This window comes from Mesoplodon bidens (genome assembly GCF_964165515.1).
Source record: "Mesoplodon bidens genome assembly, chromosome: 6".
NCBI classification, from domain to species: Eukaryota; Metazoa; Chordata; class Mammalia; order Artiodactyla; family Ziphiidae; genus Mesoplodon; species Mesoplodon bidens.
Window position 1 is genome coordinate 10,001,427 of NC_138162.1, and position 14,997 is coordinate 10,016,423.

The window sequence follows — 14,997 nt, forward strand, 5'->3', positions numbered from 1 at the left end:
TTCACGGGCTCTAGAGCACAGGCTCAGTAGTTGTGGCGCATGGGCTTAGTTGCAGCGCACGGGCTTAGTTGCTCCGCGGCATGTGGGATCTTCCTGGACTAGGGCTCAAACCTGTGTCCCTTGCATTGGCAGGCGGATTCTTAACCACTGCGCCACCAGGGAAGCCCTATGTGTTTTTTAGCATGTAGTAAAACTGCACTACCACTATCCTCCAAAAATTAACAGGAATTCTTTACTATTACCAAATATTTTCCTGATTGTCTCAATTTTTTTTTCTTTCTCCCCCCCGCCCCGCCCCACACACACTTTGTTTGTTCAGGTCTAGATCTAAGGTCCACACCTTACTTTTGGGCAATATGTGTCATTTCCTTTTTAATCTATAGATTCTCTTTCACTTTTTAGTCTTGTAATTTATTAGTTGAAGAAACTGGGTCATTTGTCCCGTAGTATTTCCGACATTCTGGCTTTTGCTAATCGTATCCTCATGGTTACTGTGTTCCTCTGTCCTCTTTATCTCCTATAAACTGGTGGTTAGATCTACAAAATTGCTCAGATTGAAGTTTGATTTTTGGTAAGAACACTGTGTACATGCTGATCTGTATTTCCTATTGCATCATTTTAGGAAGCATGGAATGTCTTACTGTGTTTTTTGGGACAAGATTGATGGTGGAATCAGGCGTTATCCATCCATTATTAAATTACTCCCATCAGCTTTTTATCTGATAGTTTCAGTGGCCATTAATGAGTATCACCTAGATTCATTATTTCATTAAGAGGTGTGAAATAGTGATTTCTAATTTTATCAACTTGTTTTATATAAAGAACTTTCCCTAATCTATTATTTGGCTATCCTCAGGTATAGTCCCTACAAGAACAGCAGGATAAATGATTGCTTCTTTACCTTTGTCAGTTGTTTTCAGAATGAAGAGTTTGTTCCCTAGCATCCCATGTAGCTGACCAATGAGGGTTTTTTTCCCTTTGTATCATTATGCACCCATGGATTTTTAAGCATAATTTATATTTTTCAATTCATTGCAGTTATTCTTTTTTATGCTGAAATTGTCCCTTTGTATAGTGAGTCCCTTCACATTTGCTGCTAAGTTCTTTTGACACAATTCCAGTAATCTTTCATAGTTTCCTTGCTTTCTTGTGTAACAAGATGTTGCAAGTTCATCTTGCACATTTTCTTCCCCAAATCTGGAATCAGCTGTTTTTCCAGGGAGTCTTGATTCTTTTTAGTGGTAGATGGCATTAAGAGACCACAACTGAGCTCTAGGGGTGCTCACTGGATTGATTTTTGTTTTCCTTGTGGGCCTTTTCAGGGAGAAGAGCTCAGAAAAAAATAAATTTTTAAAGAGAGAATACATTGTGAGTTAATGCTGATAATTCCAATTCAGACTTAGGAATTTTTACTTTTGATTTTATGTTTATGTATCCTTTCTCATGCTCAAAATCTTGGTTCCAGAATAGAAATACCAATATTATTATTAACATTATGATTAGTGAAAACAGTTTAAGATTTTTTTTTTGTCTTTTTGATATGTTCTATTAGGGAATGTACAGTCAAATTGCTATATGATAAAGTTACTTAAAGTAATTCCTTTTGTAGTTAAACTGCCAACTAAATATTACACTTAAGTTCATTTTTCATTTTGCTTTTATTTTTAGAGGTTGCACTTTTTCTTTATTAATTACACAAGACATTTACATGGTTGTAAAGTTAAATACATAAAACAAGGTAAACCAGAGAAATCTAGCCTCATTCCTTGTCTTCTACTCTTTTAGATGTCATTTTAAAAAAGGTTTTGGCTTTTCTGTCCACTTACAAATATATATAAGCATATTTACATTCATATCCCCCTCTTTTTATTTTATTTTATTTTATTTTATTTATTTTATTTTTTTTTGCGGTACGCGGGCCTCTCACCGTTTTGGCCTCTCCCGTTGCGGAGCACAGGCTCCGGACACGCAGGCTCAGCGGCCATGGCTCACGGGCCCAGCTGCTCCGCGGCATGTGGGATCTTCCCGAACCAGGGCACGAACCTGTGTCCCCTGCATCGGTAGGCGGACTCTCAACCACTGCGCCACCAGGGAAGCCCAGGAAGTTTTTATTTTTATGTCATCAGATTTATCAATTTTTTTCTTATTATGAAGTTTATAACTTTTTTTTTTCTTTTTTAAAATTTAAAAAAATTTTTGGCTGCACCAGGCAGCATGCGGGAGCTTAGTTTCCTGACCAGGGGTCGAACCCGTGCCCCCTGCAGTGAAAGCGTGGAGTCTTAACCACTGTATCACCAGGGAAGTCCCTATAACTTGTATTTTAAAAGATTCATTGGCTGCTGTGTTGGGAAGAGACAGTGGTCTGGTTGGGGGTCGGGGAGGCAAGGGTGGAAAGAAGACCAGTTTGAAGGTGGTGGTAATAATCCAGCTTTGGTAGCTATAGGTGGTTCTGGATATCTTCTTAAGTTTCTGTTGATGAATAGGATGTGCGAGAAAGAGAAAAGTAGAATGACACCCAAGTTTTTTGCCTAGCAAAACTGAGTTGCCATTAACTGAGAAGAAAATTGTGGGAGGGGCGGGTTTGTGGGGAAGATCAAGAGTTTGGTACGGACATGTAAAGTTTGAGATACCTATTGGACATCCAAGTGGAGGTGCGAAATATGAAGTTGAATCTATAATTTTAGGGAGTCTTTAGGAATAATCATTTAGAAGTTATCAGCATACAGAAGATATTTATTTAGGTTTTCCCTTATTTATTTTTTTATTGAGGTATGCTGTACATATATTGAAATGTATAGGTATTAAATGTACAGTTTGATGACTTTTGCCAAACGTACACCTGTGTAACTAGCATTCCAGTCAAGTATACAGCATTTCTATACCCCAGAAAAGTTCCCTTGTGCCTCTTTCTAGTTAGTCTCCTTCCCAAAGGCAATCATTGTTCTGATTTGTATCACTGCAATTTAGTTTTGCCTCTTGTAAAATGGTATTTACCTATTTATTTTATTTTATTGGCCGTGCCATGCAGCTTGCAGGATCTTAGTTCCTCAACCAGGGATTGAACCCTGGCCCCCGGCAGTGAAAGCCCGGATTCCTAACCACTGGACCACCAGGGAATTCCCTAAAGTGGTATATAAAATCATAAGGCTGGATGAGATCACTGAGGGAGTGAATGTAGATAAAGAAAAGGCCCAAACACTATGCCTTGGGGAATGCCAAAGATTTGAGGGAAAAAGGAGGAAGAATCAGCAAGGAGACTGAGAAGGAGTAGCCTGGACAGCAAGTGAAGAAAAGGATTCCAAAAAGGAAGGAGTGAAATGTCAACTGCTACCAAGAGGTCTTGTAAGATGAGGATTAAAAATTGACCAGTAGATTTAGCAACAGGGGAACCATTGGTGACTTCATTGAAAGCTGCTTTGATGAAGTGGTGGAGCCTGAATGCCTGATTGGAGTGGGTTTGTGTGAATGGGAGGAGAAAAATTAGACAGCAAGAATATAGACAACCATTTTGAGGAGCAGAAAAATAGGGTAGTAACTGGGTGGGAGTATGGAAGTACAGGAGAATTTTTTTTTTTTAATGAGTAGTATTTCAGTATCTATATGCTGATGAGACTAACCCAATAAGAGGGAAAAATTGAAAATGGAAGCGAGATGGAAGAGAATTGCTTGATGGATGCCCTTGCGTCGGCAAGAGTGGATGGAATCTAGCGCACAAAGGAGGGGCTGATCTGATAGGGGCATAGGCAGTTCATCCCTGTTGTGATGGGAGGGAAGGCAGGAGGAAGTGCAGGTGAGAGCGTGCAAAAGTTCTCTTTTGGTTGTTTCTGTTTCTCTGTGATGTAGGAAGCAAAAGAGGAAGTGGGAAAATGTCACAGGTTGAGGAGAGAGGTCTAAGTGTGAATTAGTCTGAGAATGGAAGAGTTAATATATCATCACTTCACACTTAACCCTACTGATAACAGTAGAGTGACTTGGATAAGTGACTTATGTTTGCTGCACCTCAGTTTCTTCATGGAGCTATTGGTAACCTGTCTTTCAGGATCATTGTGAGGACAGGGTGAGAAGACACCTGGCATGGTTCCTGGCCCCTAGTAGGTTTTTTGTTTTTGCTTTTTCCTCGTAGGTATTTAATAAAGGATTATTCTTTTCCAAAGTGTAGCAATAAAATTATTGATAGAGTACAGGTAGAATAGTACTTCCAATATTTAAAATACCACTTCAATAGTAATCTAAAACTTTCTCAGATGTGCATTAATCTGTTGGTATTAACATATTAATCTGTTGATTACATGTACTTATATATTCAGAATCTGGATTGGATAGTCAAGTGCCACATTTTAAAAAAGAATTAGATCCTTTTCTCCTGGTTTGCCACTTAAATCTATAAGGACTCGTTTGATAAAGTTTCCCCACTGGTTTGTTGAAAATAATTTTGTTACCTTTTTAAAAAGTTCTAAGTGACTATTTCACAATTATGTTTGATCTCAGTTCAAGTTGGCTATGCTCAAGAATGGAATGGGTTGAACTTATTTATTGCCCATTTTAAGATCTACGATTGATTCATTTAAAGTGTTATAAAGTATGGAAATTTTCTAACATCACAAAATAAAAAGTATAATGAACCCCCATGTACTTATCATCCAGCTATCACCTTAAATGACATTCAGATTAATATAGAGAATGAAATGATCTTTGAGAAGATATGGAACTAACTTGTCTTGGTTCACTAATGAATAAGTGCTGAAGGTTTTGATTTAATAACTTAACCTGAATTCCTTCAATCATTATTTTATTCATTGATTCATGCAACAAAATTTATTGAAGGTCTACTTTGTTCATTAGTGCCTAATGGCTAAGAGCCATGGCTGGGTGCAAATCTGAGCCCTGCTACTTACTGGCTGTGTGGCCTAGGGCTAATCAAAATATTCTACGCTTCAGTCTCCAGTTGACAGAATTGAGATGATGCAAATATCTACCTCCTAAGCTTGTTATGAGGATTAGATGAGATACATTGGTTTGCTCAGTAAGTGTTAGCTATTATTATTAAAAATACTTTCTCCTTTTCCTCCTCCTCATCTTTGTCATCCAGATTGTGTGCTAGGTGTCATTGGAAAGTGTGAGAGGATTAAGAGGTGGACCTTGACCTTGAAGAACTAGAACTTCAAAATCACATATTAGAGCCAGGAGAGATCTTCAAGATAATCTGGTTTGACAAGTCCAGAGAGGTTTAGTGAATGGTCCAGTATCACATATCTATCTGTTAGTGGCAAAGCCAGGCTGAATCTCAGGTCTCACGGCTGTGAGTGCTCTTACAAAATGGCTGTTCTGTTGGCTTGTCTGACCTCTGCCCCCTTCCTTAAACCCTAGTCTTTCTAAGTTGACAAACCTGACCTGTGTGTTTTTCAGTGCTCCGCTCTTTCAGTGCACAGACATATATGTGAGACTTTTTGCACGTATCTGACCTAAACATGTCTTGGACACTCCCTCCTCAAGATTCCAAGGAAGAGTTTTTAGGGAAGGTGGACAGGCTATCTCTCTGTGTTGTAATCACAAAGATGTTTTTATCTTCCTCTTGTATCACAGCCCAGGAGTTAAAGTCACTATTTGAAAAAAAGTCGCTCAAAGAGAAACCTCCACATTCTGGAAAGCAGTCAATATTATCTGTACGCCTGGAGCAGTGTCCTCTGCAGCTGAATAACCCCTTTAATGAGTATTCCAAATTTGATGGCAAGGTAAGTAAACGTGAAACTATCCCTTTAGGTAGAACCTCAGTTGGATGGAATTATTGTTGGTTATTATTCTTATTCTTATTAGATTTAGATTTAGGGTTTCAAAAGGGACTCAGTAAATATAGAATGTCACTCACATTTCCGAAGACTGAGGGTGTAAAAAGGTCTGGATTTGGGCTTAATGTGGTTTCCACAGTAATATGTTTGGGAGGATGAAAACAAAAACAGTCTGGAGATACGTGTGTGTGCGTGCGTGTGTGTGTATGTACGTGTGTGTGTGTGTATGTGTGTGTGTTCCTGTTTTATCTCCTAAGTGTTTCTCTCCTAAGGTTTGGGTTAGTTGGGCTGTGATTAATCAAGGTCTGACTGTTTGGAAAGCCATGAAAGTGGTTCTGGGAGGCGGTTTGGGTTGTCTTGTCTGATTCTTGATTATAACTCCAGAAATTGTAGAGGTGAGAGCTTCATTTCAGAATTCTAAGACATTGCTTTGCATGTCAGTGTTTTATTGAATCTTGTTTGACACTTGCTATGCAGGATGACTTAATTTTTTCCTGTTTGTTCTGACAATTTGCAGTTGCTAAATTAAAGTGTGTTTGTTTTCCTTTTAGAAAAATGGCCACTATTTTAGGTGGAATATAGTTCTATCAATACATGCAGCACCTTCTCTTCCCCATTCCCTGCCATTCTTTGTCTCTGTGCTGAGCTGAGCTGGGTTTCTTTCAGGACAGTAGCAGTTGATTTTTATATTTATTGCCATTATGTTTGCTGTCTGGCAGTGGTGTGGGCGTGCTGAGTGATAGCTTGTTGCCTGGAGGGATTGTGTACAATTTGTCTTATTTCAACACCATTGCAATTAATAAACATACAGCTCTTTGCTTATGTTTGCACTTTTTATAATCAAGTCCTGGTTATATGCTGGTTCTGTCAGGTGTCATCTTTGAGCAAGGAGATGTTTTTTCTTTGAAACACTTTCACCTCATACAATTCAGCATGTTTCCATTGGTTTAAGTAAGCATATATGGACATTGGCACGTGAGGTTATTGATGTTGGCGGGGAAGGAGAACAAAAACTAGAAACAAAATGCATAAATAGCATAAAATCCTAATATGCTCAGGAGTTTTCTCCAAAAAACATAAGAAAGTACTTCCAGTAAATTAGAGATTGTATCCTGTGAAGAGCTGCTCTTCAGCCTGCCCCTGCCACCTTTTCCTGTTTCTTCTTGTGGAATGCAGCAAAGAGAAGGAAGGGTCCCCCTAGGGGACAGGAATGTCAGCCTCTGGAAACTAGTGAGTTGGACTGTAGGGGATTTTTTTCTTAACTACTACAATCGATTCATTTAGATATGTGAGATGTTATTATTGGGATTAGGTTACATGGCTAGAATTTATTTGCTTCCATTGCCTATCATCTCATTGTTTGAGGATGCAGTTAATTGCTGGAGTAATTAGTATTTGATAATGCTGTGATGCCAGCAAAGTAGCACAGATCTTTTAAAATACTATATTCTAGAATTTTCATTATACTATTAGATTTTATTATAAATTACTTAGGATTTGGATTTGTTAGAACTCTGCTTGTTATATATACCTAACTTGAAATTAAAAAATAAAATAAAGAAGCCATTTCCTCAGTCACAAAGGAATTATTTTTGCTAAATATGTGTTTACACTTATGACTCTCGATGTTTTTCTCATATCAAGTCTATTTGTAATCAGCAAAGGGATGTGAGCATGGCCCAGTCACCATTGCACAATTGATTAAGAAAGATTTATATATCGATAAGTCTATCTTGTGACGCAGTGCTTTTTTTTTATTATCCTACATATTACAATTGCTAAAACACAATTAAACCCTTGTTCTCATCTATTATTTAATATTGATGCATTTGGCAGATGTGTAATGAAAGTGGCTAATATTTGAAGGATATTGTACTGTACATATTAAATTAGTCTATCTTTGTGAAATGCATCAATATGATATTCAATGACATCTCAATGATTAATAGAGAATTATACTTGAGTCAAGCCTTTTCGTAACCTAGAAATTAAAATGACTATTCAAATAACACCTCAAAATGATGAAATTAGCATTTTGTGATTGCATAATAATGGGATTGTAGTAGTTATAACAGCACCATGGCTGCCTCGAGAGTTAAGATCATGTCAACCCCTTGATAATAAAGCCTTTTCTGTGAGAGTCGACTTTAATAATTTCCAGATTGATTCTTCCCATAAATCATTTGACGTTCAGCACTAAATTTTTGTTACTGTTGTAACTTAGAATTATTTTATTTTTATTCAGCTCATATTTAAGAAGTGAAATGAGTGTCCTGTTTTAATGATTCACCATCTTGTCATTGAACTCCCTGTTTCTTGCCTCAAATGTAAGGGTTTCTCATGTGTTTTGATAGTTCCCCTCCCCCGCCTTTTTTTTGCAAAGGTTTGTTAAAGCCACTAAAATATGTGGTTCTTTCCACTACAAATATTCACAATGCTTTTCTTGGGAATAACGCTTGCCTTATTTACATAATTAACTGAGTTGCTTAGGTCTCTTGGGCAAATGGTACATAATTGGGGAGAGAAGGGGACAGGGAAGAGTTTGGGGTCTAATTAAATATGCTAAAAAACTACTTAATTATCTATTTCCTCAAGAGACTAACTGCTGTGAAATCCTCCTTATGATTAAACTAGCCTTGGTTTTGAAAAAAGGATTTTGTTTTTGGTGTGGCTTTACAGTTACATTGTAAGTAAGCAGGCTTCTTTAAGGATTTGTGCAAACTGAATTGTTGGTTTTAGTGATTCTAAGGGTAAGCATCTCTTAGTTATTGTACTAAATTAAAGCGAATACTTTCAAATAGTTTTTGGTTCCTGTAGCTGGTTAATAATTTGATTTTATTTTTAAACTGTGGTTGGTTAATAATTTCTTGAAGGCATGTAGTCGAGAGAGAAAGGTCGTACTTAGGTATATGCTTTATTGTAATTTTTACAGTTTTTTGATCAGGTTTATTACTGTGTTTATATTATCTTTTTGGCAGATTGGCAATGCTATGCGTGACTGTTTTATATTCATAGGTTATTAATAACTCTGTTTACTGATCATTTGAAAAAAGACCAGGACAGATTGCAAGTGGTTTTAGGGAATGCTCAGCCGGACAAGGCAAAACCAGGCTCAGCCATCTGCCTAAAATTCTTTGGGCTTGTTAAAAACAGGACTTCTGAATAGCTTCATTAACAAAACCAACCTCTGTTTTAGAGGTGAGACAATAGGAATATTCTTGTGCCAGTCCTTCTGATCTCACTGAAAGTGGGAAATGTTGGGTGTGACAGGGAGTTGCTCTGAAGCGATGAAGGAGTGACAGGCAGTAAACATTCAGCACTGATTTAAGTGCCCCTGAATATGTGGATTTCTGCCCTGTCTCTCTACCTTTTTCAAAAGAGGTCTTATTTTAGAAAGTATCTAGCCCTTTTCCCATGCCTTATCACTTGAGAAGCTTTAGCTAGTACATCGTCATCACTGTTTTGGTAAAACTGCGTTTACAGATATTATCATCATCAGTAGACCCTTAGGAGTTCAGATACCCGTCTCCTGTCAATCCAGTTACTAACAAAGAAATGGTGCTGATTATCAGTTGTGTCACCTCAGTCAGGTTTTTCACCTCACTGAACCTCAGTTTCTTTACCTATGCAAAGAAATTAAGAGTTCCTTCCTAACAAAGCTGATGAGATAGATCATCAAATAGGATAAAGCACCTAGCATGGGGAGAGGCAGTGTAATTTAGTTTGTAAGCAGATCTATTTTGTAGTAAGGTCTGAGTTTAAGTCCTAATTCCACCACTTAGTGGTATGACTTCAGGCTAGTTACTTAACCTCATGAAGCTGCAGTCCTACTATGTGGAATGAGGTGGTGGTAGTGTGTCTTCCTGATGAGTATTGAGATATAGCACATAGGAAGTGCTCAGCAAATACCCCGCTTCTGCCTCTTTCTCTCTCTGTAAAGGGTGCAGGCCAGTGACGCTGTCTCTCCTTTATACTTCATTAGGTTGTTGACAGGGTCGAGTGAGAGGAAATGTGCTCTTAAAACTAGGAGTTTAGCATCGTTACACAAGATGTACAGCAGACTGGGTGAAGATGGTCTGCTTGTAGAAGTCCAGGGAGTCAGTCCAGTGGGGTTTTGACCTTTAACTTGAAACAGGAAGATTAAGACAAGTAATTACTTCCTTTGTTTGTTTGTTTGTTTGTTTGTTGCAATGGATATTTTTTAAACATCAGGTGAGAGGGTAGTTTGATACTAGTAATTGCTTGGCAGTTTAGTAAAACGTTAAATATTTTACTTATTTGACTTAGCTAAATTATACTCTAAATATAAGGAGCATGTTTTTGCCTTGACAAGTGCTTTAAAAAGCAGAACCAGTGCTAGTTCATACAGACAACTGTGACTTTGATTGTGTTAACTTGCTAGAAAGTAACCATTTCTCTGTTAGAAACTGTTTTAACAGGGAAGCTGCAGAGAGCATGGGGGAAGGGATAATTCATGAGTGCTAATTGCTTGGCTGTTAATTTTCATAAGTGTTGATAGAAGCAGTTCCTTAAATTAAACTTTGTTTAAAATGTATCAGGGGAAATATTCCACAGTGTCGAGACTGAAGTGAAAATTAATATGAATGCTGTGGCAATTAACACATACTGGTTAATAGCTTTTAGCAGCATTTTGGGATGATAGTCCTTAAATACATTTTTGCATGCTGCTCTTGTTTCAGCATTGTTCCAGTCTATGTCTGGATAATTATGAACAAATGTTTTCTACAATCACTGGCATTAAATAGCTCTCTTCAAAGGAAGTCACTTAGAACTTTGCAGAAAGTGTGAAGCCACTGAGAAATGTTGCAAACTCAGAAAAGGTCAGCGAATTACCTTTAGAGGAAAATGCTCCTCATCTGAACTTGGAATATTTGCTATTATCGTGGGAATGGTCCCCTCTAATATGTTAAGCTACTTTACTTTCAGGATCTCTTTCCGAAAAATTATAACCTGGACTTCTTAGTGCTGGTTATGTTTCTAGACAGCAGCTTTTGCTTATTGCTGCCTGAGCTGAGGCATGGCCTTGAGCCTAAGGACCTTCTGGCCTTTGACCTTGCTTCTTTCCTCTGACCAACATTTCTGCCTCCTCCCCCCCCCGCCCCACCCTGATGCAGTTGGCTGCATAGGTCTCAGAGAGAGAGAGAGAGAGAGGGAATATCTAAGGTAACTGTATTTTGAATTAGAAGCTGTTTGTCTCACTTTTCCATTGGCTTTATTTTACATACCTTTTTCAGTAAAGGAGAGTAAAGTCCCAACATCATTTCAGCAGTTACTCTCTCGGCAACTTACCTCTGTGACTGTATTTTGTTAGTCTTCCTTTTTATAGACCAGTTTTTATTAGTCTGTTCTAGTTCTAAAGCAAGATATTAGATATTTGCTACCTTTTTACACACCGTGATACACCAATAAAAGGACCAAATTCATTAATTTAAAAATGTCTTAAAAAAAGTTTTTTTTTTAATTAATTTATTTATTTTTGGCTGCGTTGGGTCTTCGTTGCTGTGCACGGGCTTTCTCTAGTTGCGGTTAGTGGGGGCTACTCTTCATTGCGGTGCGCGGGCTTCTCGTTGCGGTGGCTTCTCTTGTTGCGGAGCAAGGGCTCTAGAGTGCAGGCTTCAGTAGTTGTGGCTCTCAGGCTTTAGAGCGCAGGCTCAGTAGTTGTGGCACTAGCGCTCAGTAGTTGTGACTCGTGGGCTCTAGAGCGCAGGCTCAGTAGTTGTGGCGCACTGGCTTAGTTGCTCTGCGGCATGTGGGATCTTCCTGGACCAGGGCTTGAACCCGTGTCCCCTGCATTGGCAGGCAGATTCTTAACCACTGCGCCACCAGGGAAGCCCTAAAAATGGATTTTACTGAGATTATTTTCCCCTTACCACTATACTAATGCAGTGCTCTTCCTGTTGCTCGACATTGTACTGAAAATCCTGAGGGCCGACTTTGGGATTTTTGCCTGGGTGGTATTCAAAATGAATTAAATAGGAATCTTACAACAAAAAGAAAGCATTTTCAAAAAAAAAAAAAAAGAAAAGCATTTTCAGCATCCTATTCTGAAGTTAAATTCTCAAGGCTTAGCTCTTAAAACTAGCTTATTCCACTCTGAGCTCTTTCTGTCTAAGCCTCATTTCTGCAGTTTGTTCTGAGCCCTGCCAGTCTGTGGAGGCTTCCTCTGATTGTGGAGCCATCTTCTAGAAACTTCCAACAGAGGCAGAATTCACCATCAACTTAGAGGCTTTTCAAAGGAAGGCAGAATTTTGCAGTGGGAAGAACATGTTTGTCAGGCTTGGGTTAGAATTCTAACTTTGCCATTTACTTGCTGTGAGATACTGGACAAATCACTTTGCTGCTTTAAGCCTGTTTTCATGTCTATAAAATGAGGTTAATGATACTTATCAGAAAATGTTGTTGTGAGTATTTAATGAAAATTATAAATGCATACATAGCAAAGTGCCTGGCATATGGTCAGTGCTGAGAGATGTATTCGTTTCCTTTTACCACATTGCCATTTATTTACTTTCTATTTAGTGAGGGTCTACTGTGTACCAGGCACTATTAAGTAAAATCTGGATACAGTAGTGAGCAAAAACAGATCTGGTTTCTGACCTCATGAAGATTCCTCTCTTGGCAGGAGGATAGATGTTATGTAAATAATCACCAAACAAAGTGTAAAATTGCAGTCATAGTATATATAATCAAAGCCAATTAATTACCAAGTTCCAGGAGAGATACTTGAGGCTTTGAGAGAGTTATCGTACGGGCATCTGACCTAGTCTGGGGGGGTCAGAAATGGTTATCCTTGTGAAGGTGCCTCTTGACCTGAGAGCTGAAGGCTAAGAACTAGCTAGGTGAAGTGTGAGGAGAAAGAACATACAGAGGATCTGAGGCAAGGGGGAGCTTGGAAATTTGGAGGAACTGGAAGAAAAGGCTGTGTGGCTGGAGACCCAAGGGTGAGGTAGATTGTGGTGCAGGTGAAGCAGCAGGGGCAGACCACAGGTGGCTGGTAGAAGTGTCCTCTGTAATCTAAAGACTATGGGAAAGCCTGGAACAAGTTTAATGGGGAGGGAAGGTAATCAGGTTTGTATTTTGAAAAGATCCCTGAAGCTCTGCTGAAGGGAATACACTTGAGAAGGGTTTGTGAGGCTAGAGAGACCCATCAAGAAACTTTTTGCAGTGGACCAGGTAAGAAAGATGATACCTTGGGCTTACTTATTGGAAATGGAGAAGGAGTAGATGAATGCAAGAGATATGTAGTTGGTAACAGTGATAGGACTTGATGATGGATTGATTATATGACAGGGAATGGGGGAGAAAGGAGGTTCAAGGATGATTTCTAGATCAGATTCTGGCTTGAGGAACTGAATAGACGATGATACCATCCCTGAATTAGGAGGCACTGAAAGAGGGCCGAGGGTGAGGCAGAAGTTACCATCGTGAGCTGGTTTGGGCCTACTGATGACAGATCATAGCCTGTTACCATGTCCTTGAAGACACTACACATATTCTTTTTTGGAGGGCATAGGGTGCACCCTGTTTGTTTGGTTTGTATTTGGGGCGTCTGAGGCAGTGGTCTCTGAGATGAGAGTGGGCTAGGAGGCAGGAGCCTCTGTTTTGCTTCTGCTTCATAGCCAGCTTTGGAACTTTGGCTAAGGGATCACCCCAGAAGTGGGTCACCTCTTCTCTGAGACAGGGCCATACTCTCAGATGCCTCACCCAGCTCATCAGGCCATTAAGAGGAGAAAATGAGAGAGTAATTTTAAATGAGGCAGATGTCAGGTGTCATTTAAGAAAACATACTGCTTGTAATGCTTGGACGTTAGGGGAATAAGAGGTAAAACGTGGACATATTTTTGTTATAATGAGATTACTGTTGTGGTACTACCCTCTTCCTGGCTAATTAATTACAAGATTAGCCGGTGAAATCTGGTTGGAATGAATATCAAACACGGAGTCCCCAGGGAAAGCATGGGAGACAATCTGTTTTATAGGTGTGGTGGGGACTGGGGATGGTGGGATTTTATACTGAGCTTTCTCATCTGGGGCACCTCGCTCTGCATAATTTGCAATGGAGAGATTATCTAGTCACTTAAAGTACTAGGCCCTGATTTTATTAGCTTGAAAACAGCTATCCAGAAATATCAAATGACAGCTTAGGGTCACCCAGCTGGGCATAGAATCTAGGTGTTCTAATCCTTAGAGATTTTAATTTTCATTCTTAATGGCATTCGTATTTACAAAATGGAAACCTGAGTTCAGGTACTGGAAGACCATGTGGTGGAAAGAACACAGACATGAAAGATGTTTTAGCCGTGGCCATACTGTGGAGTCTGGGACAGGGCACCTCCCAGCTCTCTGACAGAGCCTCAGTTTCTGCATGTTTAGAATGAGGAACTTGACTTAGGTGATCTCTTGGATTCCTTTTGGCTTTAAGATTCCATAGTTTTGTGATTGGGAGGTAATTGACATCAGTGACATGTAGAAGGTTATAGATGGGAAAACTTGAACTCTTGAAGAATTGATCTTCTACATATATGTTGCTACTTTCCTCTTTTAATTGATCATAACAAAACTGTGATGGAGGGAGCATTATCTCCATTTTACAGATGAGGAAACTGAGGCTCAGAAAGAGAAAGTGACTTGCTCAAGGAGATCCCACTAGTATTTGGCAGAGCTGGTATTCAAGTCCTATTCCATTACGACAGCTTTCTTTCTTAGACTGTTTTACAGTCATTGATATGCAGGAAACAAAATATTATTAAGAATTGAAATTTTTCAAAATTTAAAACCAAAATACTTTTCCCTTTACCAGTGGACTTGAAATCTGACAGACTGGTTTAGCTCTTATTATCAGTTGTGTCTGTTGAGTGAGTTACTGCATTTTGTAAGCCTCAATTTTCTTACATGTAATAAAGAAATGATGAGATATGGGGCTGGGGAAGGGAAATGCTTTACACACCAAATCTAGTGTATGTCCCACAAATGCTTATTTCTTTCCACTGATCTTCCTGGTATGCAGAGTGGATTCATTCATCCGTCCATCCCTCCATCCAACAAATTATTTACTAAGTGCCCACATTGTACTGTTTCATTCTAAATGTTTTTGACATAATGGCTCTGTGCTAGGCACTGATGAATCAGACAGGGCTAACCACCATAGAGGAATTTGAAGATAAGAGTGGCCATATAGCCAACAAGTGGA

At 39.0% G+C, this 14,997-nt stretch overlaps 1 protein-coding gene across 7 annotated transcripts in view; it reads left to right on the forward strand.

The window, feature by feature from the left end:
- Positions 1 to 14,997, forward strand: part of MAPKAP1 (MAPK associated protein 1) — a 244,850-nt gene that overhangs the window by 54,486 nt on the left and 175,367 nt on the right. For all 7 annotated transcript variants that reach the window (XM_081237382.1, XM_081237387.1, XM_081237381.1 and 4 more), the window contains one exon: positions 5,584 to 5,732. In XM_081237382.1, the coding sequence (XP_081093508.1) occupies positions 5,584 to 5,732 (149 nt within the window). The remainder of the gene's footprint in view (positions 1 to 5,583; positions 5,733 to 14,997) is intronic.